Source organism: Eurytemora carolleeae, unplaced genomic scaffold (genome assembly GCF_000591075.1).
Source record: "Eurytemora carolleeae unplaced genomic scaffold, Eaff_2.0 scaffold9, whole genome shotgun sequence".
In the NCBI taxonomy this organism is placed as follows: domain Eukaryota; kingdom Metazoa; phylum Arthropoda; class Copepoda; order Calanoida; family Temoridae; genus Eurytemora; species Eurytemora carolleeae.
The window spans coordinates 411,412-438,677 of NW_019396095.1; the positions used below are offsets into that span (position 1 = coordinate 411,412).

Sequence of the window (27,266 nt, forward strand, 5' to 3'; positions counted from 1 at the left end):
TCCTGACTGAAAATGTTTAGAACCTACTGTCTGGGTTGGAAACCGGTTATTGCTGAAGATTGTGTACGGATGCGTGAGTTTCAGTACATTAGTGAAACCAAGAGAGAAGCATCAGCTACTAAGGGGGTTTACAGATCATACAGTGGGGGCGGATATGAACTTAAGTAGGATTAAAATAATAATGATAATATTACCATTATTAAGTTTTTCTTATAGTTTTATAATTATATTATTATTATTATTATTATTATTATTATTATTATTATTATTATTATTATTATTATTATTATTATTATTATTATTATTATTACTATTATCTAGAATGAAGGGCAGTATTGGTGAATTGAAGGATAAGATTGAGGTTCTACAGAACAGTTCCTGGATAGATAATAGAACAAGAGCAGTTATGGTAGAATTCTCTGTTTTCAATGCACAGGTTTATTATTCATAAATTAAAAAAACATTTGAATTAACTTTCATTATAAGATAGTACCAAAGAAAACAAATGGTCGGTACGAAAATGTTGAAAAAAAATTGAAAAAAAAGTCGATGGAACATTTTTACTTCAAAGATATATTAAATAAAAGTAAATTTTGGATAACTGAATCAGATAATATAAAAAATTGATAAATATATAGATCACATTTTTTATTGTTTTGCAGAAAAAGCCAAATCAAATTAATTATACCGAAGAATAAAATTAATGATAGATAATTATTTAAAGGAATTGAGTCTCTCTACTCCTTGTTAGAAACTCGAATTTTCTGTTCCCTATATCTTTGTAAAATGACGGTGTAGACCTTTGATATTTCAAACTTAGATTATTTTAAACTAACAGAATTATATTGTTTGAAATATCTAGAGTCTCGTCTACCTAATTGGGTTGCAAAGATATAGGGATTAGAAAATCAGAGTTTTTGGAAAAGTCTCAACTCCTTTTGACTATATATTTTCAACTGAATATTGTGAATAGGTAAACCAGTTTGGAGTAGTTAGAATCCTCGCTGAGTTTGTTGGAGGAGGGTTAATACCAACCTATAGGATAGATGTCATTACTCTCACCAAAACATACGATTTCGGGGGATACATCACTGCTATTGCAGAGGTAGGATTAAAAACCTAATACGATACAAGTATAAGATCAAAGCTCAACGCTTACAGTTTAATATCTGAAACTTTTATATTTTGCACGTTGGGCAGACTTAAACAGATTGGAGTTTAAAAAAATGAATGAAAAATATTGAACAGTTTAGGTTGGGGGGGGGGGGGGGGAATATTAGCTCTGTATGAGTAGGACCTTTGGAACGAGAAAACATTATTCCCCCTGCTTTGGTATTAAAAAATCTTGCTATTTCAAGGGCAGCAAAAAAATGGTTGGATGCACGAGCATGTTTCTTAAATGTATGTTTGCCACCCTTTTTCTAGTTACTGTTCGTGATCTCAACCTTCTACTACCTTCTCAACGTGATCCTGACTCTAAAGAGTATGGGGTTGAGGGATTACTTCAAGGAGTCCTGGAACGTGGTGGATATCCTCACAATAACAGTCTCAATCCTTACCATCGGAATTTGGGGAATTAAGGTTAGAAAGAAATTGAGTATTTTTGTCACAAAATCTGATTTTCTGATCCCTATATATCTTTGCAATGTCGCACACCTTAGATATTTCAAACTATGAATTCTGGAAGTTCAAATAATCTAAGTTTGAAATATTATAAACGGTTACATGTACCATCAGACTGGAATGATTGAGGGATTATAATATTTGAGTTTGTGACAAATAATCAATTCCTTTTAATATTTAGTTAGGAGGGGAGGAAGGCCAGCTACAACAATTTCTAGTCCGTGCCACATTCTCCTCATTTTCTCATCCGAGCCACCTCGAAATCATCGTCCTTCGAATATTATCTTTTTAAAGTCAATTCTCCAAGATAAAACAATTTTCTAAGAATCGGGTTACGTTAGAGCATAAACAAAATGTTGAATTGTAAATCGAAAAAAAATAAAGTTTGTGAGTGCAATGTCCTGAAAAATATTCACGCGCATTTTCATATAATCTAGGTGTAGAATGTCGCAAAATATTCCAAGTTTTATGTTAATTATTGCGAAAACCGAAGATTTTTTCGGGTGGTTCCATGGGGAAAATTATAGGCAAATATGGCAAATATTTTGCTTTTTATTTTGTATCACAAAGGTTAGCCATTACGGAGGCAGAAGAGATTTATGTTTCACCTAAATAAAGTTTGGCATCATTCTTACGGCTTTGAAGATTTCAACCTAATGTAATCATTGCAATGCTTTAGTCAATCCATATTTTATGCCCAAACGCGGCCTGATTTTTAAAAGATAGCTTTATCTTCAAGATTTAGAAACTTAAAAACAAATAATAAGCGAAGGACGAGGATTTCGAGGTGGCTCGGACGAGAAAATGAGGAGAATATGGCTCGGATGATAAATTGTTGTGGCCTCCTCCCCTCCTTGTAGTTTACCACTTCATATAGAAAATTACGAAAATCAAAGAAATATTAATTTGAAACAATTATAAAAGCTTTAGCAGAAAACAAGGACAGCAGGGAGGGGGGACCTTTTCTTTCCAGGGGGGGCAGCACCCTATGAAGCCTGAAACCCTCCTAGAAGGCAGGGATTTCACTAATCTATATATCCTGTATAATACTTTCAATTGTGGAGCCCTTCTTCAAATATTCCCAGCTTTGTAACTAATTATGGAATTTTGGTTTCAAGACACTGTCGTTGTGATTTAAAGTGACTGTTGAAAAAAGGGGTATGTCCGATTCACAATGTTACCCTCTAACCTTTAACTATATTGTGGAATATCTAGCCGTTTAAACAACTTTAATCTTAATCAGATAAAACTTTTAAGGTTACCATTATGAATCTTGCATGCCACTCTTCTTATGGAGAGTTAGTACCTTTAAGGTTCCATTTGATAATATTGAGATATTTTAGTATATTCGAGTAGCAGTATTCACCCAGCAGATTGCTAAGACAGGAGGAAATGATTATGTTCCAATAGATTCTGCACAGAGTATAAATCTAATCTATGATTACTTATGCTCTCTCACTGTATTCACATCTATGCTTAAACTCTGCAGGCTTCTCAGGTTAAATTTTACTTTAAATACCACGCTCTCAAATATAGTCTGGAATACAAAGACGACTTTAGCTAAATATTCTGTTAAAAATAGGTTAAAATTGCCCAATTCCCTCCCCCTTCCCCCCCAAAAAAAAATGTTGAAAGGTTTGTGCAGAGTGGAAAAGCAAAGTAAATGAGTCTTTGTCAAAAACTCAAATGTTCCAATCCCTATATCTTCGCAACGTGATGGTGTAAATCTTTAATATTTTAAACTAAGTTGTTTGACTTAAATAGAATTGATGCGCTTTGAATGAAATATCTAAGGTCTTCGACATTGGTTTGCAAAAATATAGAGATTAGAAAATCGGAGTTTGCTTTATAGACTCAATTCCTTTAAAAAAAGAATTTATTGGCAAGGGGTTAAAACGAAAAGTATGTAAAGTGATAAAATTTTATGGCCCCCTCTCCCCAACCATATAGCTTTGATTTCTTATTTAATTCTAAAAGATGCTCTCACTTAGGTAGACGATTTCTAATTCTTTCTTTTTTTAGTTTCCAAAAAGCCTTCAGACAGATCGCTGCAACCATCAAGCTCTGCTTCATAGGACTCTCAACCTTCATCGTCGAGTTCATCATCGTGTTCGGATCCTTCTGCTGCTTCTTCTTCTTCATGCTCTCCGCCTACCTCTCCAACTTCAGGGATATGTTGAGGACAGTGGAGAATACTCTCGCCATGGCCATCGGGAAGTTCAACTTTGCCAGCTTGAAGGAGGCCAGTGAGATGGCGGCTTGGATTTTCTTCGCCTTCTCAAGTATGATTACTTTTTACAACATTTCATACAGATTTTCTAAATTAGAGAGTGTACATAAGTATTGACATTTCAGTATCCAAATTATGATAAAGATATATTGACCAAAAAAAATTATTCTTTACTTGAAAAATTAAGATTTATAGAGGAGTAAAAATCTAAGACATACAGGAACAGTTACTCACAGTAAACATTAATTTTCTAACTATTGTATCTTTGCAATCCCATGTCGTTAACCTTTCATATGCCAATATATGAATTCGTCAAAGTTAGAAAAACCAAAAGTTTACATCATCTGTTTGCAAAGATATAGGGATTCGAAAATTGGAGTTTGAGGAGAATAATCAGTTCCTTAATCTTGATTTGTTACAATTTGTATGTCATCTATCAATGTGTTATTATGTTTTAGTTGTTGTAAACATGATCCTGATCAATATGATGATGGCTATCATCAACATGGCCTTCGAGGAGATCAAGAACGAAAAAGAGGCTTTCCAGAACAAGTTTGAGATCATTGAGTACATCAAGAGATCGATTAAAGAGTTAACTGGAGTCAGGTATTTAGTTAGCTTCAACGGTTGCTTTTTTTTAAAAGGTTATCCACAAGCTTCTCCATAAGGTTATGATACAAGGTAATCTACAAGTTTATTTATAAAGTTATCCACTAGGTTATCCACAAGGTTATTCAAGAGGTTATCCAAAAGTTTATCCACAGTTTATCTACAAGGTTATCCCAAGGTTATCCACATGGCTACCCACAAGATTATCCACAAGGTTATCTATAAGGCTCCCCACAAGGTTACCCACAAGGTTATCCACAAGGTTATCCTAAAGGTTATCCACAAGGCTACCCACAAGATTTTCCCCAAGGTTATCCACAATTGCTTATCCACAAGGTTTTCCATAAGGTTATCCACAATGTTATTTACAAGGTTATCTACAAGGTTATCCAAAAGGTTACCCGCAAGGTTATCCACAAGGTTATCCACAAGGTTATCCACGAAGTTATCCACAAGATTATCCACAAGGCTACCCACAAGGTTATTTACATGGTTATCCACAAGGTTTTTCGCAAGGTTATCTACAAGGTTATCCACATGGTTATCCTTAAGGTTATCCACAAGGCTATCCACAAGGTTATCCACAAGGTTATCCACAAGGTTATCCACAAGTTTATCCACAAGGTTATCCACAAGGTTATCCACAAGTTTATCCACAAGGTTATCCACAAGGTTACCCACACGGTTACCCACAAGGTTATCCACAAGGTTATCCACAAGGTTATCCACAAGGTTAAACACAAGGTTATCCATAAGGTTATCCACAAGGTTATCCTCAAGGTTAAACACAAGGTTATCCAAAAGGTTATCCACAAAATTATCCACAAGATTATCCAAAATGATATCAACAAGGTTATCCAAAATGATATCCAAAATGTTATCCAAAATGTTATCCAAAATTTTATCTACAAGGTTATCCACAAGGTTATCCAAAATGTTATCCAAAAGGTTATCCACAAGGTTATCCACAAGGTTATCCACATGGTTATCCACAAGGTTATCCACAAGGTTATCCACAAGGTTATCCTCAAGGTTATCCACAAGGTTATCCACAAGGTTATCCACAAGGTTATCCCCAAGGTTATCCACAAGGTTATCCACAAGGTTATCCACAAGGTGATCTAAAATGTCTTCCACAAGGTTTGCCACATTTTTTTCCACAATCTTTTCGACAAGATAATCCTCACGGTTGTTACAAGGTTAACCATATGGTTATCCACAAGGTTTTTCAAAAATGTTATCCTCATCCTTTTGTTAAAAGGTTATCAACAATGTTTTTCAAACTAAAATCCACAAATTGTGCAATTTAAATGGCAGCCTTAAATTCTTAAGATATCACTGTATATTTTAATGCACGTAAAGACAAAAAAAGTGAACAAGTGCAGAAAAAAATAGAAAAACATTTGAAATTTCATTTTGTTAATATTTGAAGCAAAGTTATTTTTAACGAACCTTCCTAATATTGTTGATAAATGATTATTTAGGCCTGCTCAACGAGATCTCCCAGTTTTCAAGATTGATAAACCCGAGGAGGACGGAGAGGTGATACCAGAAATAATCGAGGAGGATCTGGACAACGGAGAGAAACCAATCAGTGTTGAGTTCTCCGACAAGACGAACCAGCTCCTGGAGTATATTGAGAAGACGTATCTTAGTGGATTCCCACCACAGGACGGACAGAAAATATTAGAGAAGATGAGGCTAGCGGAGAATACTAATAAGGTAATTTTTTTCTTCTTATAAATCTAATCAATCTGATCTTACTTTTTCCCCGTACTGTTTACTCATGATGTTGGAACCTGACCCGAACCCATAAAGCCTCTTTTGCAGGCTAGATATTTAATACCTACATATCATTAACCTGGTTCAGTTGAGTGAACATATGGGATGCCAAAAAACACTACAGTAGTCATCATATGTATCAATACAATGAAGATGGTTTTTTATTTCAATTTTGATTTTACAGAGCTAACAGTATAGACACTTACACATTTAAACAAAGAGAGTTGTCAATAAACAGCTTCTATTTGTTTTCATGTAAACTTGTAATAAGAAAAACGGTTGCCAGGGTTGAAAAACTTATATTAAAATTAATTGTATTGATAAAAACGTCTATCACTGTACTATTGAGTTTCTGAAGGTGTAAAATAGCCCTGAAGTTGAAACTTAAGCATATTACAGGAAGTAACTGATCTAGGTACGAAACGCAGCCTTGTTTTTTTTCGTCGTCGTATATATCAATACGATGAAGACGTCTATCGATTAAAAAAAATATTTCTTTAGAAAAGAGATAAATTAAAAATTATTCATTTAGGCGAAAGTGATGGTTTATGGATTCGACAATATATTTGGCGAAGGACCAACTCCTACTCCTAGTATGTTGGGAGGAGTAGGAGAGGAGGATGAGGAGGTAGATATGGAGAACATGGATCTTATCAATTTCGACTCCCAGTCCCTCTACAGCAATGCAAGCAATGTGGACGGGATGAATATTTAATCCTGGAAATCTACCAAAATGCTGAAAATTAAAAAAATATGACAAAGTTTGTATAAAACTGGTAAAAATGGTTTCTTCAGTGTGATATTATATGAAAAATCTAATTAATATGTAGCAATAAATTGATCTCAATAAATCTTTTTTTATTTTGTTTCCAGATAAAGCCGGGATCCCAATATGTATATATTTATATATATATATATATATATATATATATACAAAGTATTTATAATCTGTTTGTTTGTTTCTATATCCAACCATAACTCCAGAAACTCTAAACCAATTTGCCTCAATTTTTTATCTAATTTTTGTTGGTTTGTGTGTATGTATCTACAATAAAAGTCGAAAAGGCTGAACTAATCGGACCTGACTTTTTTCATAATTAAAAGTTTGAAAACCCCTCGATGAAAATGCTCCCTGGAATCTATATCATTGTTATGTTTTATGATGTACAAAGAAAGAATGGTAGCAGATAAAAAACGTATAAAAGCTGAAATCAATAAAAGAAACAGGGACAGGGAGATAACTAGATTTTAGAAAGTTATGAGAAACAATTTCTTTTATATGGGACTAGGGGGGGGTGCAAATTCGTCATTGCACCCCCCTTTCAGAAGAAAGGGGGGGCACCCTGCACCCCCCCCCCTGGCTACGGGCCTGGTAAACACTATATAGTGAATACAGTAAACAGTCATTCTTTAGGAATCCAAAATTTGAAAATTTGCTTAGGTTGATGCTGTATTTTTTTACCTGAAAACCTCGGAAAATGTTAAGACTTCTGAATCAAGGCGAAGAAATTATTTTTGACTATAACACACTATAACTTTATTTCAGATATTTTTCGGTTTAAACTTGCATTTTGTATTTGCATAAAAACAAAAAAATCCCTGTCAATATATTCTTTTAACTAAAGGAATGCTGATTTCGTAAATAATAAAACTCTGTTCAAAATTGATATTGTCTTCACTGAAAACTAGACAGATTGGGAGGGACTTGTGATCTCGTAGCTCCTCTAGTTCTGATTTCACGCACAAGTATAACAAAGCAAATGTATCTTATTATATAAGAAATTCAAAACATTATGCTTTTCTCAATGCTCTGAAAAAGAGAAGTTATAATTGAAAACATTAAAGAAATTTTATTTTCCGTTCAATTTACTGTATCAACGTGTGTTGTGATTTATAGAGCTGGTGTAAAAACTCGGTCCTAGACCCGTGATCAAATTGTTGACATTCACCTCAACAACATGTGAATTATCACGGGATATTGACGGGTCACTCGTGTGAAATAAACCAAATAATCTTGTGTTCTTCACGGGTTTTTGTTTGTTGGGTTGCCGCAAAACAGATTTGGGTGGCGGTGATTACTATTTGAGGAACTCTGGACTCCCTCCCTCGCACCACTGCAAATAGGTAAAATGAGGTTCGGAAGCTGTGCGGGGGAGGTTGCCAATGGCGAACATATCAAGTTCAGAATTATTTACGAGACAACTTCGCCATCGGCACATAAAGTCGGTAAAAATGTTTCCTGGGCGTGTATACTCCGTGTACATCTCGTGAAAAAAACTCAAGTTTTCCCCGTGTAAAACTCGGTCATAGACCCATGATCAAATCGTCGACATTCACCTTGTGTCAACACGTGAATTAAATTTTTGAATATTTTTACTTCGAAATTTGGGTGGTGTATTTTTCGACCTACGCATATCCTCTATATTACACTTCTGACCTACTTGCACGTGGTTTTCCAGCTGCTTTTTAGCTGCTGTAGGTCTGTTAAACTATAGGTCAGTTGCACCTTAATTCAAAAAACTTTTGTTTGATCCGACCTACTGTAGGTCGGATGTACAAATTTGTAGGTCGAATAGTCATCGATTGTAGGTCGGATTTACACTTAAGTAGGTCGGATACATATGCATTTGTAGGTCGGATGGTCATCAATTGTAGGTCGGATTTACACTTTTGTAGGTCGGATGCATTTGTAGGTCGGATGTACACATTTGTAGGTCGGATGGTCATCGGTTGTAGGTCGGATTTACACTTTTGTAGGTCGGATATATGCATTTGTAGGTCGGATGGTCATCCATTGTAGGTCGGATTTACACTTTTGCAGACGTCGCTTATATGCATTTGTAGGACGGATATACACTTTTGTAGGACGGATGTACACTTTTGTAGGTCGGATGGTCATCGATTGTAGGTCGGATTTACATATTTGTAGGTCGGATGTACACATTTGTAGGTCGGATGTTTATCGATTGTAGGTCAGATTTACACTTTTGTAGGTCGGATTTATGCATTTGTAGGTCGGATGTACACATTTGTAGGTCGGTTGGTCATCGATTGTAGGTCGGATTTACATATATTTGTAGGTCGGATACATGCATTTGTAGGTCGGATGTACACATTTGTAGGTCGGATGGTCATCGACTGTAGGTCGGATTTACACTTTTGTAGGTCGGATATATGCATTATAAATCCGACCTACAATCGATGACCAAAGACTTACAAATGTGTACATCCGACCTACAAATGCATATATCCGACCTACAAAAGTGTAAATCCGACCTACAATCGATAAACATCCGACCTACAAATGCATATATCTGAGTGTAAATCAGACCTACAATCGATAACCATCCGACCTACAAATGTGTACATCCGACCTAAAAACATATTTGTAGGTCGGATATATGCATTTGTAGGTCGGATGTACACATTTGTAGGTCGGATGGTCATTGATTGTAGGTCGGATTTACACTTTTGTAGGTCAGATATATGCATTTGTAGGTCGGATGTTCATCCATTGTAGGTCGGATTTACACTTTTGTAGGTCGGATATAATATGCATTTAAGTAGGACGGATATACACTTTTGTAGGACGGATGTACACTTTTGTAGGTCGGATGGTCATCGATTGTAGGTCGGATTTATACTTAAACATAAAACAGATGTTTTTAAAATAAATTCAAATAAATTCATGAGTCTAAATGAAAATAGTTTGCAGGAACAAAAGAATTTGTAGACTATTTTTTTGTTCATTTGAACTTTTTTTATGTTCAAATTTGAACTAAAAGCAGCCGCGCTCGCTCAGAAATTGTCTTAACCTAAACCTATAACCCTGAAATAATACACAACATGTTGTAGACGTAGGAAACCTAAATAACAAAAAAATAAATAATAATAAATTTGCTGAAAAATAAATGGTTATGTACAAAATTGATAGGAGGGGGGGGGGGTCCAAAAATCGTATACTAGGACAGACCCTAAAGTTATCATCAAATAAGTATTTAATTTTTAGTCAAGTCTGCAGCTTTTAGCATTTAATCTTCATTTCAGATTCTGAATAAAATCAAAATGTCCGTTTTGACAGGTTTAAGTGGATACGGTTCCGGATCCTCAAGCGATGAGTCAGATACGGAGAAGGAGGAGGAAACGAAGAAGAAAGATAGTTCACGAGAGGAGAAGTTTCTACATCTTAAGGTTAGTTTTCAGGGGGTCGGAAGAAGGAACGTATTCCAGCCTAATTGACAGGTTTGTTAGTTAGATGTGCAATTAGTTTGTTAGTATCGGACCGTAGGGAGTAAGGGGGGGATATTTGTCGGCATATAGGTTGGTAATTTCAAAGAGATCGATTGGTAATTTCCTAGAGAACGATTTTTGCGAGTGGGTCCAAAAATCGTTCTCTAGGACGGACCCGAACGATTTTTGGACCAACCCCACCCCTCCCCCCGATATGGTATATCTTTATAACATATGTATATAATTGATCATGCGGCCGCAGCGCCCGGCCCCAGCTAGCCTGTCCTAGCCGCGGTAGTATAAAACTCAAGCCGCCTGAATTAAACACCATTAGTCATTGCGCCATAACGGGTATAAAGTTCGGAAATTTTAAAAATATGCGTTAATTTACATTTTACTTACAGTTTTATAGTTGTTGATAAAACACTTACTACAATTGTTATTTGAATTCTGATTTAGGATGTTGGAAAGTTTACTGGAAAGAGCAATGTCCTAGATTTCTCAGTTATGGCTGCTCCAATTGTAACACTGAATGCAGCTATGGACTCTAGGTATAATCAATATTTATAGGTTACGGTGGGTATTGATTAGAATGGACTGTAAGCGTAATTTCAAGAGACCGTTCAAGATGGCAATGCATTATTCTCAATTATTAATTAGATATCAAAGTATATAATTTTGAAACTGAGTATTTTCAATTGTAATTTCTCTACAAAAGTAACTTGTGCATTTTTACTGCAGGAATTATCAGAATTTAATACTTTTTAACCACAAACCAATAAAAATGACAATATCTTCTTCATTACTGATCAGATAACGGTTTCAAGGGTATCGTTTCTAATCGGGTATTTCCATCTTTACAAGGAGGGTCATTTGAAATTACGCTTACTGTCCTTGTAAGTAAAGCTCTCAAATATTCTCGCTCAGTGAAAAGTTATTTTTTCTTTATTGTGTTGGGTTGAAACTTGAGAGGAATAAAATGAGATCGGGTTAAATACTCGAAACGAATGATGTAACCTGCTTCATTGTTCTCAAGTTCAAAATTAAAGATCTTTTATGTGACAGGCGTCATCTTGATCCATCTGCAGCTGAAGTGAAGTACAATCCTAAGTACGATGAACTGTTTGCTCCGGAATTTGGTCCGTCCAATCCCTTCAAAACACAGCAGCAGGCAGCCAAGAAGAACCATTTGGCTGGATATGTCGAACACGCTCACGTCAACGAGTTCCAGTTCGAGACCCAGCGGAGAACATTTCAGAGTTTTAAATACGCTTACGATCCATCTGCTACCAGTGAAACGGAAGGTGATAAACTTATCGGAAGTGAGGCTGCGGCCGCCGAGGCAGATTTCAAAACCGTTTTTGAGGACAACAAAGAAAGACCGTTGGATAAAAGAAAGCGAGCCAAGAATACGGATCCAAGTGATATAGAAGGATATCTGGGTCCTTGGGCTAAGTACGCGGATGAAGAAACTGTGAGTAAACCCACAGATGAGGACGCAGCTTACCTAGAAGAATATCTGGCTAAACGTCAGAAGAAAGGCAAGAGAGAAGAGGAGGTTCCGATGGAGGAGAAATCTACTCTTCACATCAAAGACGACAAGGATTATCAGGGAAGAACGTTTCTCCATCCTCCTCAGGATCTTGGGATCAATCTTAAGTCGGACGAACCTCCGGCAAAATGTTTTATCCCCAAGAGACAGATTCATACATGGACCGGACACAACAAGGGGATATCAGTTATTCGTTGGTTTCCAGGTTCAGCTCATCTCATTCTCTCAGGGTCCATGGACCATAAGGTAAATTAAACTTAACATTCTGGTTTTAAAATAAAAATGTCAAAAATGTTTTTGAGAAGCAGATTTGATTTTTTTCTTTGTATAGGTCAAGTTGTGGGAAGTATACAATAAGAGACGTTGTATCAGAACATATATGGGACACAAGCAGGCTATTAGAGATGTTAACTTTAACAATGCTGGTGACCAATTTCTCTCTGCTTCATACGACAGGTGAATAATTCTTATAATTATGATATATCGTATATAACAGTGCTGTCTACGATTGTACCCATTTTTGTTAAATTTGTTTTTATTTCAATGCCTAGTACGTGTACTATTAAAAAAATGTCCTCATGAATTAACAAAATATTTTTTTTTGGCCGGGGGGGGGGGGGTATGAAAACCATATTTGTAAATACTTTTTCATATTTAAAAATTTGTTAAAGAAACATTTTCTAGATATATAAAATTGTGGGATACCGAGACAGGACAAGCTATTAGTAGGTTTACCAACAAGAAAATGGCGTTCTGTTGCAAGTTTAACCCTGACGACGACAAACAAAACCTCATTGTTGCCGGAACTAGCGCTAACAAGATCGTCTGCTGGGATATCCGGTCTGGAGATATAGTACAAGAATACGATCGGCATTTAGCAGCGGTCAACACAATCACATTCGTTGATAAAAATCGTCGATTTGTATCAACTAGTGACGATAAATCCCTTCGTGTTTGGGAGTGGAATATTCCAGTCGACATGAAATATATTGCTGACCCAAGCATGCACAGTATGCCGGCTGTTACACCCTCTCCTAACGGTAAATGGATCGCTTGCCAGTCCTTGGACAACAAGATCTGCGTGTTCCAGGTGGGTGAGAGGTTCAAGGAGGTGAGGAAGAAGGTGTTCAAGGGACACATGGTGGCAGGATACGCCTGCGGACTAGATTTCTCTCCGGAGATGACGTACCTGACCTCAGGAGATGGAGACGGGAAAATATTTATCTGGGACTGGAAGACGACTAAGTTATTATCCAAGTGGAAGGCTCACGATGATGTCTGTATCCAGGTTCTCTGGCACCCTCATGAACCGAGCAAGGTCGCCTCTGCAAGCTGGGATGGAAACATGAAACTCTGGGATTAACTTGAAAAGATCATATATTTTGTAAACTGTTAAAATCATTCATTCATCGTATAAAAAACTTTGTTTCAGAAATTTAAAAATGGCGCCAAAAGAAGTTGAAGTTGCCGCTACATCTGCCCCCGACAAGGAAAAGAAGGAAAAAGCAGGTGAAAATTTAAGTTTTTGTTTTAATACAAAGACATTTTAAAAACTGAAAATATGATGTTAAAGTGAAGTTTTGTGTATTGTGTCTGAAAAAAGGAAATTTGCGGACGCTGCTTTTCAAGAATACAAATTAGAAGATATGTTTTCGAAGGCGGCCAGTAAAAAAGTTCTACGACAAAATAAATGTTGGTTTTGTGAGCCGTTTTATTTATTTAAAAGATCCACATGTTAATTACAGTGAAATTTTTCAAACATTTTGTGTCTCTATTTTCATGATTTCTAGTTACAGTAAAAAGTTTCTGACGATATATCTGTATTTTCTATTATATTATGTGCAATGTACATGTTTGACGTTTGTTGTTCAGATAAGAAGAAGAAGGAGCAAGAGGAGGAAGAACTATCTGAGGAAGACAAGATTCTAAACGAAGAACTTGAACTCTGTGTCACAAGATTAGGTAATTTTGATAAAATGTGTTAACTGAGCTGGGAATTTTTGTGTTGGATACGCATCACTTGGTCTCGATATCCACTGTGAGCACGTCTAGATGAGGATCAATGCTTAATTCCTTCATTTCAATAATTCCTCCAGGGTACGATTACTATGCGGGATATCGAATAAAGATTAAATTAAACTGTATAAGTGATCGAGATCGAGCATTGACCTCTACAATATTGTTCCCAGCTCTGTTTTTTATATTTTTTATTTAGCATTATAATTTAACTTCACTTTTACTCCTTCCAAAAAATAGATCTATATATTTAAATTTTAAATAATCATTTCTTTTAAGACGAGAATGATGCTTCCCTGTACAAGCTAGCCCTGGACTCAATGACAACCTTGATCAGAGCCTCAACCACGTCAATGACCTCTGTCCCTAAACCTCTAAAGTTTATGATCCCTCATTTCGACAAGATGAAGCAGATCCAAGGCAAGATGTCTCCTGGACCCGTCAAGGTAGAGAACCTAGATATTTTTAGGGTTATACTGATATTAAAGGATGATGTGATTTAATTTGATTTAGCCTAATATTGATATTTCAAGATTTAAATAGAAAGTTTGAATCGGTTTTATCTTTTATTTTTTCCTTGTCCAACTTGTTATATTCTCTCAACTCAATTTCATTTTGTTTCCATGGTAAATACTTGCTTTTAGACTTTTATCTCTTATTAACCATTTAAAGTCAGACTTGTAAGCGGGAAAAGAAACATTTTTATTTGTCCTTTCTGTTTTATAATGTTCCTTTGTTTCCACCAGGCCCAGTGTTCTGATGTAGTATCTGTGCTAGCAATGACAATGTCAGAGGATAGAGAATGTCTCAAGTTTAAAATGCAGGTAAAAAAATATAGTCTTTTTCATTCTTAACATTTTCTCTGTATCCACATTAGAATTTTTCACATTTTGATTAAAAGTGAATTGTTTAATAGCTCAAATCATAGAAATTAAACTTTACTTCAATCTAAATTAATCTTATATTTATGCAACATGATTGTGTAAACCTTTGATATTACAAACTTTGAAAATTTTCTTTAGTAGAATTCTTTTAAGAATTAGCGTGTCTACACCAGGGACAGATTATTGAATAGAAAGAAGTAGTTGGGTTCAAGTTTGGCACAGACAAAGTTAAACCACTTCTCTTAACTTAAACCAACGCAGAATAATTAGTTTAACTTCTTCTCGCTATTCATTAAATCTGGTCCTTTCCAAGTTTTAAGTATAGTCAAATATGTAGTTTAAGGTCAGGGGCGTACTGTATATTTTATCGAAAAATCTCCTCCACCCGGCCGGGCCCTTTGAAAATCATTTTGTAAAGTTATAATTTTTGTGCGGAGCGCAAAATTTGTTAAAAAGTAACGTATCAAAGTAAAGTACCAAAAATAACGAAATAACTTTTAATTCCCCCCCCCCCCCCATTCATCAAAAATTATTCCCGGGGGGGGGGGGTAATTCTGAAAAATATACACCCCTGAATAAATTGTTGTTTAGGGAAACCTGAGTACCGAGGAGATAGAACTCTGGGGACATGAATATGTTCGACATCTAGCTGGAGAAGTGGTTCAAGAGTTTAACTCTCTAGCAGCAGATCAAGGTCAACTCACGATTTATCACGGTCTATATTTCATACACACATAAATTGAATAATCCCGGTGTATTTTTGTGCTATTCCTGGAGTGCTATGTGCGGATTTTAGGAATTTGAAACAAAATATGCTTTTTATTAAATCCAGCAAGGATTCCGAATCCTTAAAATGTAGTGAAGAAGAAACTTCTTTTGGGATTTTTTGTTAAACTTGGAAATAAAAAAAATATTGAGCAAAATATATTTGAAGTTTTGGAATCAACTTCTTTGGAATAAATGTTGGGGGTCAGGAGGGGGGTGCCTTCAAATCACCTTTATGATATTTTTTAAATCCCAGCTTACAATAGGCTTCAAAAGTACGGCGTGCCTACTTTAATAAAATTTAAAGAGACTGTAAGCGTAAATTCAAGTGTCTCTCTATGCAAGTCACTTTAGTAGAAAAAGAAAAAAAAATCAGCTGTCAAAATTATAATCATTAGGCTTTTAAGGCGCTTCGCGCCCATATTCTTTTTCAACTTTTAACTGTGGCTTTATCTGTGAGCATCTTCTCTTTGTACAGTATAAAACAAAAACAAAAAAAAGTTTTAATAATATTTTTTTCGCGCATTTTCAAAATTTTACAAAAATAAAAACACAAATTTTTTTAAGTTTGATCCTTTATAAACTATCCCTAGGGCAACTTGAGGCCCACACAAAATTTGGGCCTGATCGGTTCAGCCGTTTTGACGTTTATTGGATACAAACAAATAAACAGACAGACAGAAGCTAAATTTATAAATAGATTAATATATAATTCATTATTGATCAGCCAAAGCTTTTAAGTGTACCGTTGTGAATCGGGCATAGACATCTTTGCATGGAGAATCACTTAAAATTACACGTAAAGTCTTTAAATCAATCAATCAACAATATGTCATTTTGTGTATATTTAGAATCCAGTAAGACTGAACTGATGAATATTGCAAAGCTGATAGTTCCCTCTCAGATGAAACATCACGCGGAGGCCGAGGCTTGTGATCTCCTGATGGAGGTTGAACAGCTAGATATCCTTGAGCAGTATGTGGACGAGGCTGCTTACAATAGGAAACTAGAAACTTTTTAAATAGATAAAATTAAATTTTTCATGTTAATTTACAGTAAGAACCAGAAAACAAAATAGTAGGAAGACGACATTACAGCAATACTCTTTAATAAAGTTGATGTTACTAAGAAAATAGTTTTACTAGACACTTATTAAATCACCAATTTAGTGAAATTGCTCTGTTTCTACCTCACAATTGTTGTATCTCATGCTCAATGGACTTTTTAGAGTTAAAACTTTATTTTAAATGTCGTCTTCCTATTTTAGAATTTTCTGTTTATCACAGTATTTGCAAAAGGTTCCTGAAGTAAGTCTTTCAAGTTTCAATAGAACTTTAAAATAATTTAATTTTAACATTAAATGAACTTTTCCCCATTGAAAAAAATTCTTAAGAAAATCCCTGGCTAAAATTTAATACATCAAAGGGACTCATAAAGTAATTTCTCACCCTCCATTGAAAAGAGTTACATGTCCGAAAAGCTATTCTGATCAAGAATTAATGTGTTTTTTTTTCAATAGTGATTTACTAGCGCATTTATGCTGCAGAAAAAATGAAGAAAGTAATCGAAATAAAAAAAAGAAAATATAAAGACAATATCTTTCCCACTTTTGATCAGACGAAGGTTTAAATGGCACTGTTGTGAATCGTGCATCATGCCTAGTTTGTACAATAATTTTGCGACTGGATTCATTGAATTAGTTTAAAGTTTTGTTGTCCCAGGGTGTGCCTGTACCTAACTAGCTGTGTACCGTATGTACCGGATCCAGAGAATACAAACCTTCTCGTCACAGCTCTCAATATTTTTAGGAAGTTTAACCAGCTCCCTCAGGTATTCTTTATGCAATTTTTCAGGGCTTTATTTGCTAAATTGGGTAAAATCATGAATTTTTTATAAAAGTACTAAAAAGATTGAAAAAGTAGCCTTTTTGAAAGCCAATTTTTCGTTTTATTCAACAAACCATCAAAAATCATCCCCCTTGAAAAATATACCCCAGGGTTGATAAAACCAGTACATTTTAATAGTTTACGTGAAACAATTCATAGTTTGATTTACGCACAGTGTAAATGCGAAGTTTTTTTCTTTCAAGAAGTCGTTAAAGCTAAAACTATAGCTTTACTGGAAAATACTCGCAAGTTACTTATCTTTTTAAACTAAGATATTTTATGTATTTTTTTAAACAAATGATGAAACTAATTAAATTTGTATGATCAGAGCTGAAATCTTTAGAATGGGATATCCTTAATCCCGATCTGTTGACTTATCTGGAGATTAAATTCATGAGGAAAACAAGCAATATTTAATCTGGAGATTAAGAAAAAGAGTGGATTAAGCATTAATCCTGATATCCACCATTCTAAAGTTTTCAGCTCAGACCATAGTTTTAAGTTTCTCCAGATATCCAGGATGAGTTATGCGGCCCAACCTTCCAAATGATGCCAGAACTTTTTTAAATCTTGATGAGTTGACTTTAGATCCGTGTTTTCAGTGATAAATTCCAAGGTTTAGATGATAAATTCCCAGGTTTAGATGAAAACTTCTTGGTTTAGTTGATACACATCTAGGTTCAGATGATAAACTTTTAGGTTCAGATGATAAACTTCTAGATTCAGAAGATAAACTTCTAGGTTCAGATGTTAAACTTTTAGGTTCAGATGATAAACTTCTAGATTCAGATGATAAACTTCTAGGTTCAGATGATAAACTTAAAGGTTCAGATGATAAACTTCTTGGTTCAGATGATAAACTTCTAGGTTCAGATGATAAACTTCTAGATTCAGATGATGAACTTTTATGTTCAGATAAACTTATAGGTTTACCTGATATGACACCATGATTCAGGTGATAAACTACATCAAGACACGTTCAGAGAACATCTTATTCAAGACATACCTACCAAGAATCCCTAAGATTAAATGGATATCACCTGATTTGATTCGAGTTCATCCCCTTAATCATGGAGTTTTTCATCTGAACTTTGGAATTTATCACAAACAATGCAATTTTCATTCAAACCATGGTAGTTTATCCCCTAAACCATGAGGTGTATCACCTGAACTATGCAGTTTATGTTCTTAACTGTAGAGTTAATCATCTAAACCATTGACTTTATCGCTTGAACCTTTGACTTAAACATCCTAACCATGGAATATTTCATCTATACCTAGAAGTGTATTATCTGAACCTTGGAGTATATCACCTGAATTGTTGGGTTTATCATCTAAACCTTGGAGTTTATATCCTGAACCTTGGATTATATCACCTGAATTGTTGGGTTTATCATCTAAACCTGGGAGTTTATATTCTGAACCCTCAAGTTTTTTATTTATACCTTGGAGTTTTGCAGATACATCTCAGTAATGGTCACCAGAACGAGAACCTTAGAGTTTGTCATCTGAACCATGGCGTTTTTATTTAAACCATGGAGTTTTTCATTCAAACCAAACAATTTTTTGTTTGAACCATGGATTTTTTCTTCTAAACCATGGTGTTATCATTCAAACCAAATAATTTTTCATCTAAACCGTACAGTTTTTTTTTTATCTATTCAATGCATAGAGTATTCATCTGAACCATGAAGTTTTTCATCTAAACCATGAAGTTTTCCATCTAAACCATGAAGTTTTTCATCTAAACCATGGAGTTCTTCATTCAAACAATGTAGTTTAATCACCTGAACCATCAAGATTTTAACAAGTTCTGGCATTCTCTAGAAGGTTGGGCCGCATACATCATCCTGGATATCTGGAGAAACTAAAGAACACTGTCTGCTCATTTAACATCAGGCACTACTGAGATATTACTATAACAATTCTGCATTAAAAAAGAGAAATATATTTATTTTTTTAATTAAAGGCGTTTCAGACTAAACATCGTTTTATATGACCCTCCAAAATACGGCAAAAATAATACTTGGGTTGTACTTTTATATGTTTTTCTTCTTCAGGCAATGCGTCTAGCTCTTCAACTAAACGATAGAGACAAGGTTGAAGATATATTTAACACCTGTCCTGATAGTACAGTTAAACGACAACTAGCGTTCATGTTAGGTCGTCATCAGTTCTATCTCGAGCTACCGGCGGACTCGGAGGACTACGACGATCTCAACGAAATCATGTCCAACGTCCAGCTGAACAACCACTTTCTCAACCTGGCGAGGGAGCTGGATATTATGGAGGCTAAGACTCCGGATGATGTTTACAAATCTCATCTTGACAATGTGAGACCAGGGTTCGGAGGAGGAGCTGTAGATTCAGCTCGTCAGAACCTAGCTTCTAGCTTTGTTAATGGTTTCATCAATACAGGGTTCGGACAGGACAAACTTCTGATGGAGGACGGCAACAAGTGGTTGTATAAGAACAAGGAGCATGGTATGCTCTCCGCTACTGCCAGCATAGGTCTGGTTCTTCTCTGGGACGTGGACGGAGGTTTGACACAGATTGATAAATATCTTTACTCTCCAGAGGACTGGATTAAATCTGGAGCTCTGCTCGCCTGTGGTATAGTTAATACTGGAGTTAGAAATGAGTGTGATCCTGCATTTGCTCTTCTCTGTGACTATGTTCTTCACTCAAGCAACGTGATGCGTCTTGGAGCCATCTTTGGATTAGGATTGGCTTACGCTGGTTCTAATAGAGCTGATGTTATTGAGCTTTTACTCCGTGTGTTTGCTGACTCTAAATCTAACATGGAGGTTATCGGTGTAACTGCTCTGGCTACAGGTATGGTTGCAGTAGGATCCTGTAATGGAGATGTAACCTCCACTATTCTCCAGACTCTGATGGAGAAGTCAGGAGCTGATCTCAAGGATAGCTTTGCTAAATATCTGCCCCTTGGTATTGGTCTCTGCTATCTTGGAAAGCAGGATGCTTCTGAAGCAACAATTGCTGCTCTCGAGGTTATCCCTGAACCCTTCCGTCAGATTGCTGTAACTCTGGTTGAGATCTGTGCGTATGCTGGAACTGGAAATGTTCTGAAGATTCAGCAACTTCTCCACATCTGCTCCGAGCACTACGAGCAGGAGAAGGAGACCGAGAAGAAAGACAAGAAGAAGGATGAGAAGAAAGATGAAAAGAAAGATGAGAAAAAGGATGATAAGAAAGAGGAGAAAGAGGAAGAGGCATCACACGACATGTCCGGACAGCAAGCTGTTGCAGTTCTAGGTTTAGGTCTGATCGCTATGGGCGAGGATATCGGAAGCGAGATGCTGTATCGTACTCTAGGACATCTCATGAGATACAGTGAACCCTGTATCCGTAGAGCAGTTCCTCTTGCGCTCTCTCTCATTTCCGTTTCCAACCCTCAACTAAACATCCTCGACACCCTGAGCAAATTCTCTCACGACCCTGATCCAGAGGTTGCACAGAACTCTATATTCGGATTAGGATTGATCGGAGCTGGAACCAACAACGCCAGACTTGCTGCAACCCTTCGACAGTTGGCTCAATATCACGCTAAGGAACAGAACAACTTGTTTATGGTTCGTATAGCTCAGGGTCTTGTTCATCTTGGTAAAGGAACCCTGACACTCAACCCGTTCCACTCCGACCGTACTCTAATGTCTCCTGTAGCTGTTGCTGGCCTTCTCTCCGTCCTCGTTGCTCTACTGGACGTGAAGAACACTATCCTGGGTAAGTCCCACTACCTTCTCTACGGACTGGCCACAGCAATGCAGCCAAGGATGCTTGTTACCTTCGATACGGAGCTCCGACCTCTTCCTGTCTCCGTCCGGGTTGGTCAAGCCGTTGATGTGGTTGGGCAGGCAGGGAAACCTAAAACCATCACAGGGTTCCAGACTCATACCACACCAGTTCTTCTAGCACACGGAGAGAGAGCGGAGCTAGCTACAGAGGAATATATTCCTGTCACCACTATAATGGAAGGGTTTGTTATCCTTAAGAAAAATCCTGATTATTAAATATTTGTGTGATAAAGTATCTAAATAAGTTGTATGTGTACTGAACTAATTATATTTCAGATAAAATGGCGGATCTAAAGACTGTTGTTTCCCAGTACCAAGAGTTATCTAAGGAATGGTCCAAGGCCCAGAATAAAGATTTGACCAAGATTGGAAAACTGCTTGAACAGTTGAAGCTTAGTCTGACACAGCTCTCCTTCCTTCCAACCAAAGGAGAGGAGGCGTCAGTACAGGTTTGTAAACATTTTAAGGGACTGAAAGCGTAATTTCAAGTGACCATCCATGCAAAGATGGCAATGCCCGATTAATATACAGTCATACTCAGAAAGACTCGGAATTAATATATAATTAATCATACGACTTTACAATCTAATTTTACAAATATGATTAATGACACGATGATAAAAGAATAACCTACGTCATGCCAATTACAAAATGTGGTCTGCCTTTATTGTTCGTTTAAAATTACCATAGATATATATGTGAAGTCGTCTGATTACCTGTCAATTAAGTCCGGGTCTTTCTGGTTATGACTGTGAGGTGTGTATATAGTATATACCCTTAAATCTCTGTGTGTTCGTCTTGTACCGAGATATGTGTGTGAAAAATCATCGAAACCTGCTTATATTAAGCTGCGAATTCCGTGTAAAGTTGACATTGTTCCTTATTCTTAATGTGGACCAGCCGTTTGATCGTCCTCCACCATACCCTATGCATATTTTTTTTCTACAGGACTATGACGTTTTGAAAAAGTGAAGAAGAAAGAAAGAGCGTTATAGTTCAAGTTATGATAGGGTTAATAAGATATTTTTAAAAATATTTTTTTCTGAATTAGCGGTTTTCCTGACAACTTCAAACTTTTTTAGGAGTTGACCGTCTCTAGGGATACCCTGGAGATAGGAGCACAATATTGTGTTTCTAAACAGGATACGCAGGGCTTTGAGAGATATATGGCACAACTTCAAACATACTACTATGATTTTGCAGGTAGAGCGCATTCATAAAATACTAAAAATTAAGCATATGTCTTCTGTTTCAAATTCAGCCTAAAATATAATTGAAATCATGAGAGCAAAGTTTTGCAAGAATTTTGAATGAGAATATTAATATATCACTAAACCTCCTCTTAAGTACAGGGTGGCCAAAATGTACTGATTGTACGGATTTTTTATTTTGTAACCCTAAAATTGTACGGATTAAACGGATTGTTCGGATTTTTTTTTCAAATTGTACGGATTGTACGGATTTTTATCCTGGAAATACACCGTTTTTTTAAATTTTCACTCATTTCAGCTAATTTTTCATGAAAATTACAAAAAAAATTCTCGTGAAAATGAAGTTAGTTTAAAAGTAGCTGTATTCTATAAGGCAGCATAACATTGTGTATCCGAACCTCCCAGAGGAAGGGTGTCAGCAGAGCTTTCTAAGCCTGTTGAGAGAAAGGGCGCTATGTGCGTTGTACTTGTAAAGAAGTCTAGATAGCAAGGTCACTGCTCTCCACAACTGAGTGGAAAGCTTGACTTATCCCGAACAGATATAGTAATAAAGAAGGAAGGAATACAGAAACTCAAAACATCAGGGATGAAGTACACGCTGATACAGGTTTTAAGGGGGAACAGAGCCTTCAATAGACTTTAAATCAAATACCATAAACTGGCTTTTCACCCTTTTCAAAATGGAAACTGGATTACTCATGGCAGCCTCTGACAATTGATAGGCAAAAGACACACTCCCCGTACTTTAAAGCGATGGGACAGCATGCTTAGCGGGTTATTTTTTCTTTAAAAAATCCGTCCACGTGGGAATACACGTTAAAAGTGAGGACTATGGTATATCTCATACCTGCTACCCTTACACCCCCATCCTCATCCGCCTACCTCCTAAATTCCAACCTTATCCTACTTTACGAGCAGATATAGTGGAACTCAGAAACTACCTTGCTGTGGAATCTTAATCAAAACTTTCTGAGAGAGATCATCATTGGTATCATGGATGTTCCTTTCCTAGGGGATACACCCAAACTAGCTGAATGCAGTTAAGGCTAGGAGGTCTTTTAATTTCTTTCTAAATTACTGCATGACACTGATACATGTAATGCAGCTGACAAAGGAAAGTTTTCATTATACAACAATGTCAGCAATAAACCTGCATAGATGGTCGATGTCAAAAACAACTGGAATAAATATAGAAACCCAAGAGCTGATATTGAAATACTACAAATTGCCTGATCAGCTCCCGAAACTGCATATTAATCCTCCTGGGGGGGAGGCGGGGGTATTCAGCTAATTGAATGAGCAAAACAGGACAGCCAGGAAACAAGAAGATTGGAAAAATGAGTATCTGCATTCTGCATTAAATACATGTATCAATTAATTTGTTTCATAAAAAAATTATAAATAAATAAATTGATAAAGTTAAAAATTAAGGCAGCATAACTGCGATAAACCCCGTCTTGAAGAAATTTTTTTTTTGAGTTTTTAATTTTTACACTGCACAGTCATGCTATAAAATTTATCCCCTCAGATTTACTGTAACTTTAATATATCTTAATTTTTTATCTGACCTAAAGGCTTTTTGTTTTTATCCAATAAACGTCAAAACGGCTGAACCAATCGGGGCCAAATTTTTTGTGGGACCTCGCGTGACCCCAGAGAAGGTTTATGCCTGATCGAAAATTGAAAAATTTGCTTCTCACTAAATTTGGTTTTTGAAAATTTTAAAAATCCACGATTTTTTTAGAAAATGCACAAAAAATTTTTGTTTGTTTTTCTTTTACAATGTATTCAAAGAAAACATGTTCACAATTGAAATAGATGATACAAATAGATAAAAAGACTAGTAACTTACAAAAAGACCAAATTAACTTCTGGATTATTTCTAGAATCTAAATTTCAATATTTTATCTGTTAAATTAGAGAATATCGATGATTTATTTTCAAGCATTTTAAAACACCCTCTCTCTTTCAAACTTTTATTGAAACAGAAATGGTACAGAACATTTTTTTATTTTTTGTTTTGTTTATATTTTACCTTATCAAAAAATCTTGTTCAGTTACGTTAGTGCGTAAATGCTTAAAAATTGACATTGATATGAATTCCGGTAATTGTCTTAAAACCAGGATATGTTCCGAAAACGCGACATGAGCTGAAATCCGGTAATTGTTTCCAAATAGGGATATATGTTTGAAAATGAAATCAAGAAGCATCAAAAACTAATTCTCACACCTTATTATTAGTCTAAAATTGACATTTATTGTTTCAATATATAGTTTTAGCCTTTTATTTTGTTCTACTCGTCTTGGATTTAATGAAAAAAATAACTTTGCAGACGGTGTTAGAAATGGGCCAAGTGTTAATTTGGGAACTAAATTCCATGTTGAAACAAAATCCTTTTCGGGACTAAGATTTACGAGATTAAATAAAGGTTAATGGTTTATTTCTAATTGTAGAGAAGTTACCTGAGTCCGCGTTTAAATATCAGCTGCTTGGATTGAACCTGCTCTGCTTGTTGGCACAGAACCGTGTAGCGGAGTTCCATACTGAGCTAGAGAGACTTCCTCACTCCGAGACCAAACAGAATATTTACATCAGGTAAACGCCAGGAAAGGTATTACTAAAATACCCCCCCCCCCCCCCCCCCCAATAATTGATATCAAGCTGAAAATAAACAAATTTTCTGGAATCAGGAACAAAATTTACTTGTCAGATTAAGTCCAACAAAGTCTTTTTTCTACCTAATCTATTTACCCTACTAGATATGTACCGCGGGTTTAAACAAATCAATTTTTACTCGTGAAGAAATTTTTTCTTTATTTTGGTTAAACTCTGAGATTTGGATGATTAGGCGAATTTTTGAGTTGTAAAATTGAGAGACATATAAATTCTTATTTATTAATGATATTTTGTTCCTCATGATTTATAAAAATTTACATTTATATAATAAGCTTCAAATAGACCATTAAAAACATCACGATAATTTGATCTGGTTTTTGTTAGGCACCCAGTGAGCCTGGAGCAGTATATAATGGAGGGAAGTTATAACAAGGTTTTGTTAGCTAAAGGGAATGTTCCCGCTGAATCCTTTAATTACTTCATTGACATTCTTCTCAACACTGTCAGGTTAGACATCGTTGATACTCTAAGATACTCATTTTTTATCCCATCGAACCCATTGTACTTGAGATTTTTTTAAGACTGAAAACAACCCCTCTAAATATTACCCGAGCTAGAAACTCTTGCATTGTGGATGTAAAGATTAATGCTTGATCTCCTGATTTTTAATCGCAGATTAATTTAATCTTTGTTTGATATCCAAGAAAGTTTCTAAAATTCAACCAATCAGAGTGTCACTTACAAAAACTGAAAACATTTGCAGCGCAACCAACTAGATAACTTTCATTGGTCGGAACCCGAAAAGGGATATCCAAACAGAGAAGATTCAGCAGAAAGTGATGTGTCTTGTGCTTAGAGCATATGATTTGGATACCCACAATCCTGATGATTGATTGATCTCGATATCCTCAGTGGGCACTTTTGAATTTTACGCAGAATCTGCTTGATATCTGAATTTTGAATTCTCTGACTTTGATAGTTAGACGACACTCTTCACGGGATATCGAATAAAGATTAAATTAATCTGCAGATGAACAAAATATCGAGATCAATCATATTTTGTTATTACAAGGGTTAAGAAGTTTTAAATTAACATATAGCAACCTTATCCTATTTGTAGGAATGAGATAGCCAGTTGTATGGAGAAAGCCTATAACGACATGAGCTGTTCAGACGCTGCCCGTATGCTCAGTATTGAACAAGGTAAAACAAATCATTTTTTGATATTCATTTTTACATGAGGAAAATGGAAATAAAGTAATATCATTGCATTTCTCAGACGAAGCGGGGGACACAATCAATTGTGAACTAGGGTCATGTTGGGGGGGGNGGGGATTTTCAGTCCTCCGGGAAAATGATTAATGGTTTAAAAGAGTATGTTAGCAAGATAATAATTGATTTTAATAAAACGGTTCAAGAATTAAAAAAAAGCATAAAACGATTAAAAAACCATATACTTTTCCTTAATTTTAATCTTATTTTTATTGAAGGTGAACTTGAAAGTTATGGAGCTGAGCGTGGTTGGATTGTATCCAAGGGTAGACTAGCCTGGAAGAAGGAGGGAGGAGGAGAGGAGGGTGGAGTACCTAGTCTAGAGCTAGCTAACATGGCAATATCCTACGCCAGGGAGATGGAACAGATTGTCTAGTATTTTATTTATATTCTTGGAAATTAACGTATTGAAAAATAAACAAATATGTGAGTGGAATCGTAATAGTCAAGTTTTTTTTTTAATTTTTCTTGTTGCAATGAGTTTTGGGTTGAGATATGATTTCTGTAGTTTTGGTTATTTTTTCCATATTTCGGAACATGCATAAAAAAATCTATTAAAAAAGATTTAAGGGTAAAACATTTGTGGAATCTCTGGATCGAGAAGTTATCCGTATCTTTTTAAATGTGCAGTGTGCAGTCCTTCGGATGAAATTAGTTCCTCTTGAACCATTGCTTAGGATCCATTTAATTTTGATGCGGATCCTGATCCTGGATCCGCACTGGAAAAAATGGATCCGGATCCAGATCCAGATTATTTCTTTATTTACTGATTTT

At 35.8% G+C, this 27,266-nt stretch overlaps 4 protein-coding genes across 4 annotated transcripts in view; all 4 read left to right on the forward strand.

Moving 5' to 3' along the window:
- Positions 1-7,110, forward strand: part of LOC111694758 (uncharacterized) — a 51,756-nt gene extending 44,646 nt beyond the window's left edge. The window contains exons 49-57 of the mRNA XM_023463762.1: positions 21-164; positions 322-436; positions 974-1,105; positions 1,426-1,581; positions 2,967-3,121; positions 3,646-3,905; positions 4,312-4,459; positions 5,947-6,184; positions 6,777-7,110. Coding sequence (XP_023319530.1) covers positions 21-164; positions 322-436; positions 974-1,105; positions 1,426-1,581; positions 2,967-3,121; positions 3,646-3,905; positions 4,312-4,459; positions 5,947-6,184; positions 6,777-6,959 — 1,531 coding nt within the window. The 3' untranslated portion in view covers positions 6,960-7,110. The remainder of the gene's footprint in view (positions 1-20; positions 165-321; positions 437-973; positions 1,106-1,425; positions 1,582-2,966; positions 3,122-3,645; positions 3,906-4,311; positions 4,460-5,946; positions 6,185-6,776) is intronic.
- A 3,151-nt stretch (positions 7,111-10,261) lies between these two features.
- On the forward strand, positions 10,262-13,461 carry LOC111694770 (pre-mRNA-processing factor 17). Its single transcript, XM_023463785.1, has 5 exons — positions 10,262-10,435; positions 10,934-11,025; positions 11,540-12,272; positions 12,358-12,482; positions 12,711-13,461. The coding sequence occupies exons 1-5, from the start codon at positions 10,310-10,312 to the stop codon at positions 13,387-13,389; spliced, it is 1,755 nt and encodes a 584-aa protein (XP_023319553.1). The 5' UTR covers positions 10,262-10,309; the 3' UTR covers positions 13,390-13,461.
- Positions 13,424-21,669, forward strand: LOC111694769 (26S proteasome non-ATPase regulatory subunit 2). Its single transcript, XM_023463784.1, has 8 exons — positions 13,424-13,535; positions 13,899-13,988; positions 14,322-14,488; positions 14,789-14,866; positions 15,518-15,620; positions 16,543-16,693; positions 17,413-17,521; positions 19,638-21,669. Exons 1-8 carry the CDS (start codon positions 13,469-13,471, stop codon positions 21,606-21,608), a joined length of 2,736 nt encoding a protein of 911 aa, XP_023319552.1. The 5' UTR covers positions 13,424-13,468; the 3' UTR covers positions 21,609-21,669.
- LOC111694772 (26S proteasome non-ATPase regulatory subunit 8) lies at positions 21,656-26,934 on the forward strand. The gene is made up of 6 exons (XM_023463786.1): positions 21,656-21,841; positions 22,475-22,595; positions 25,058-25,199; positions 25,605-25,727; positions 26,341-26,423; positions 26,711-26,934. The coding sequence occupies exons 1-6, from the start codon at positions 21,674-21,676 to the stop codon at positions 26,866-26,868; spliced, it is 795 nt and encodes a 264-aa protein (XP_023319554.1). The 5' UTR covers positions 21,656-21,673; the 3' UTR covers positions 26,869-26,934.
- The last annotated feature ends 332 nt before the right edge of the window (positions 26,935-27,266 follow it).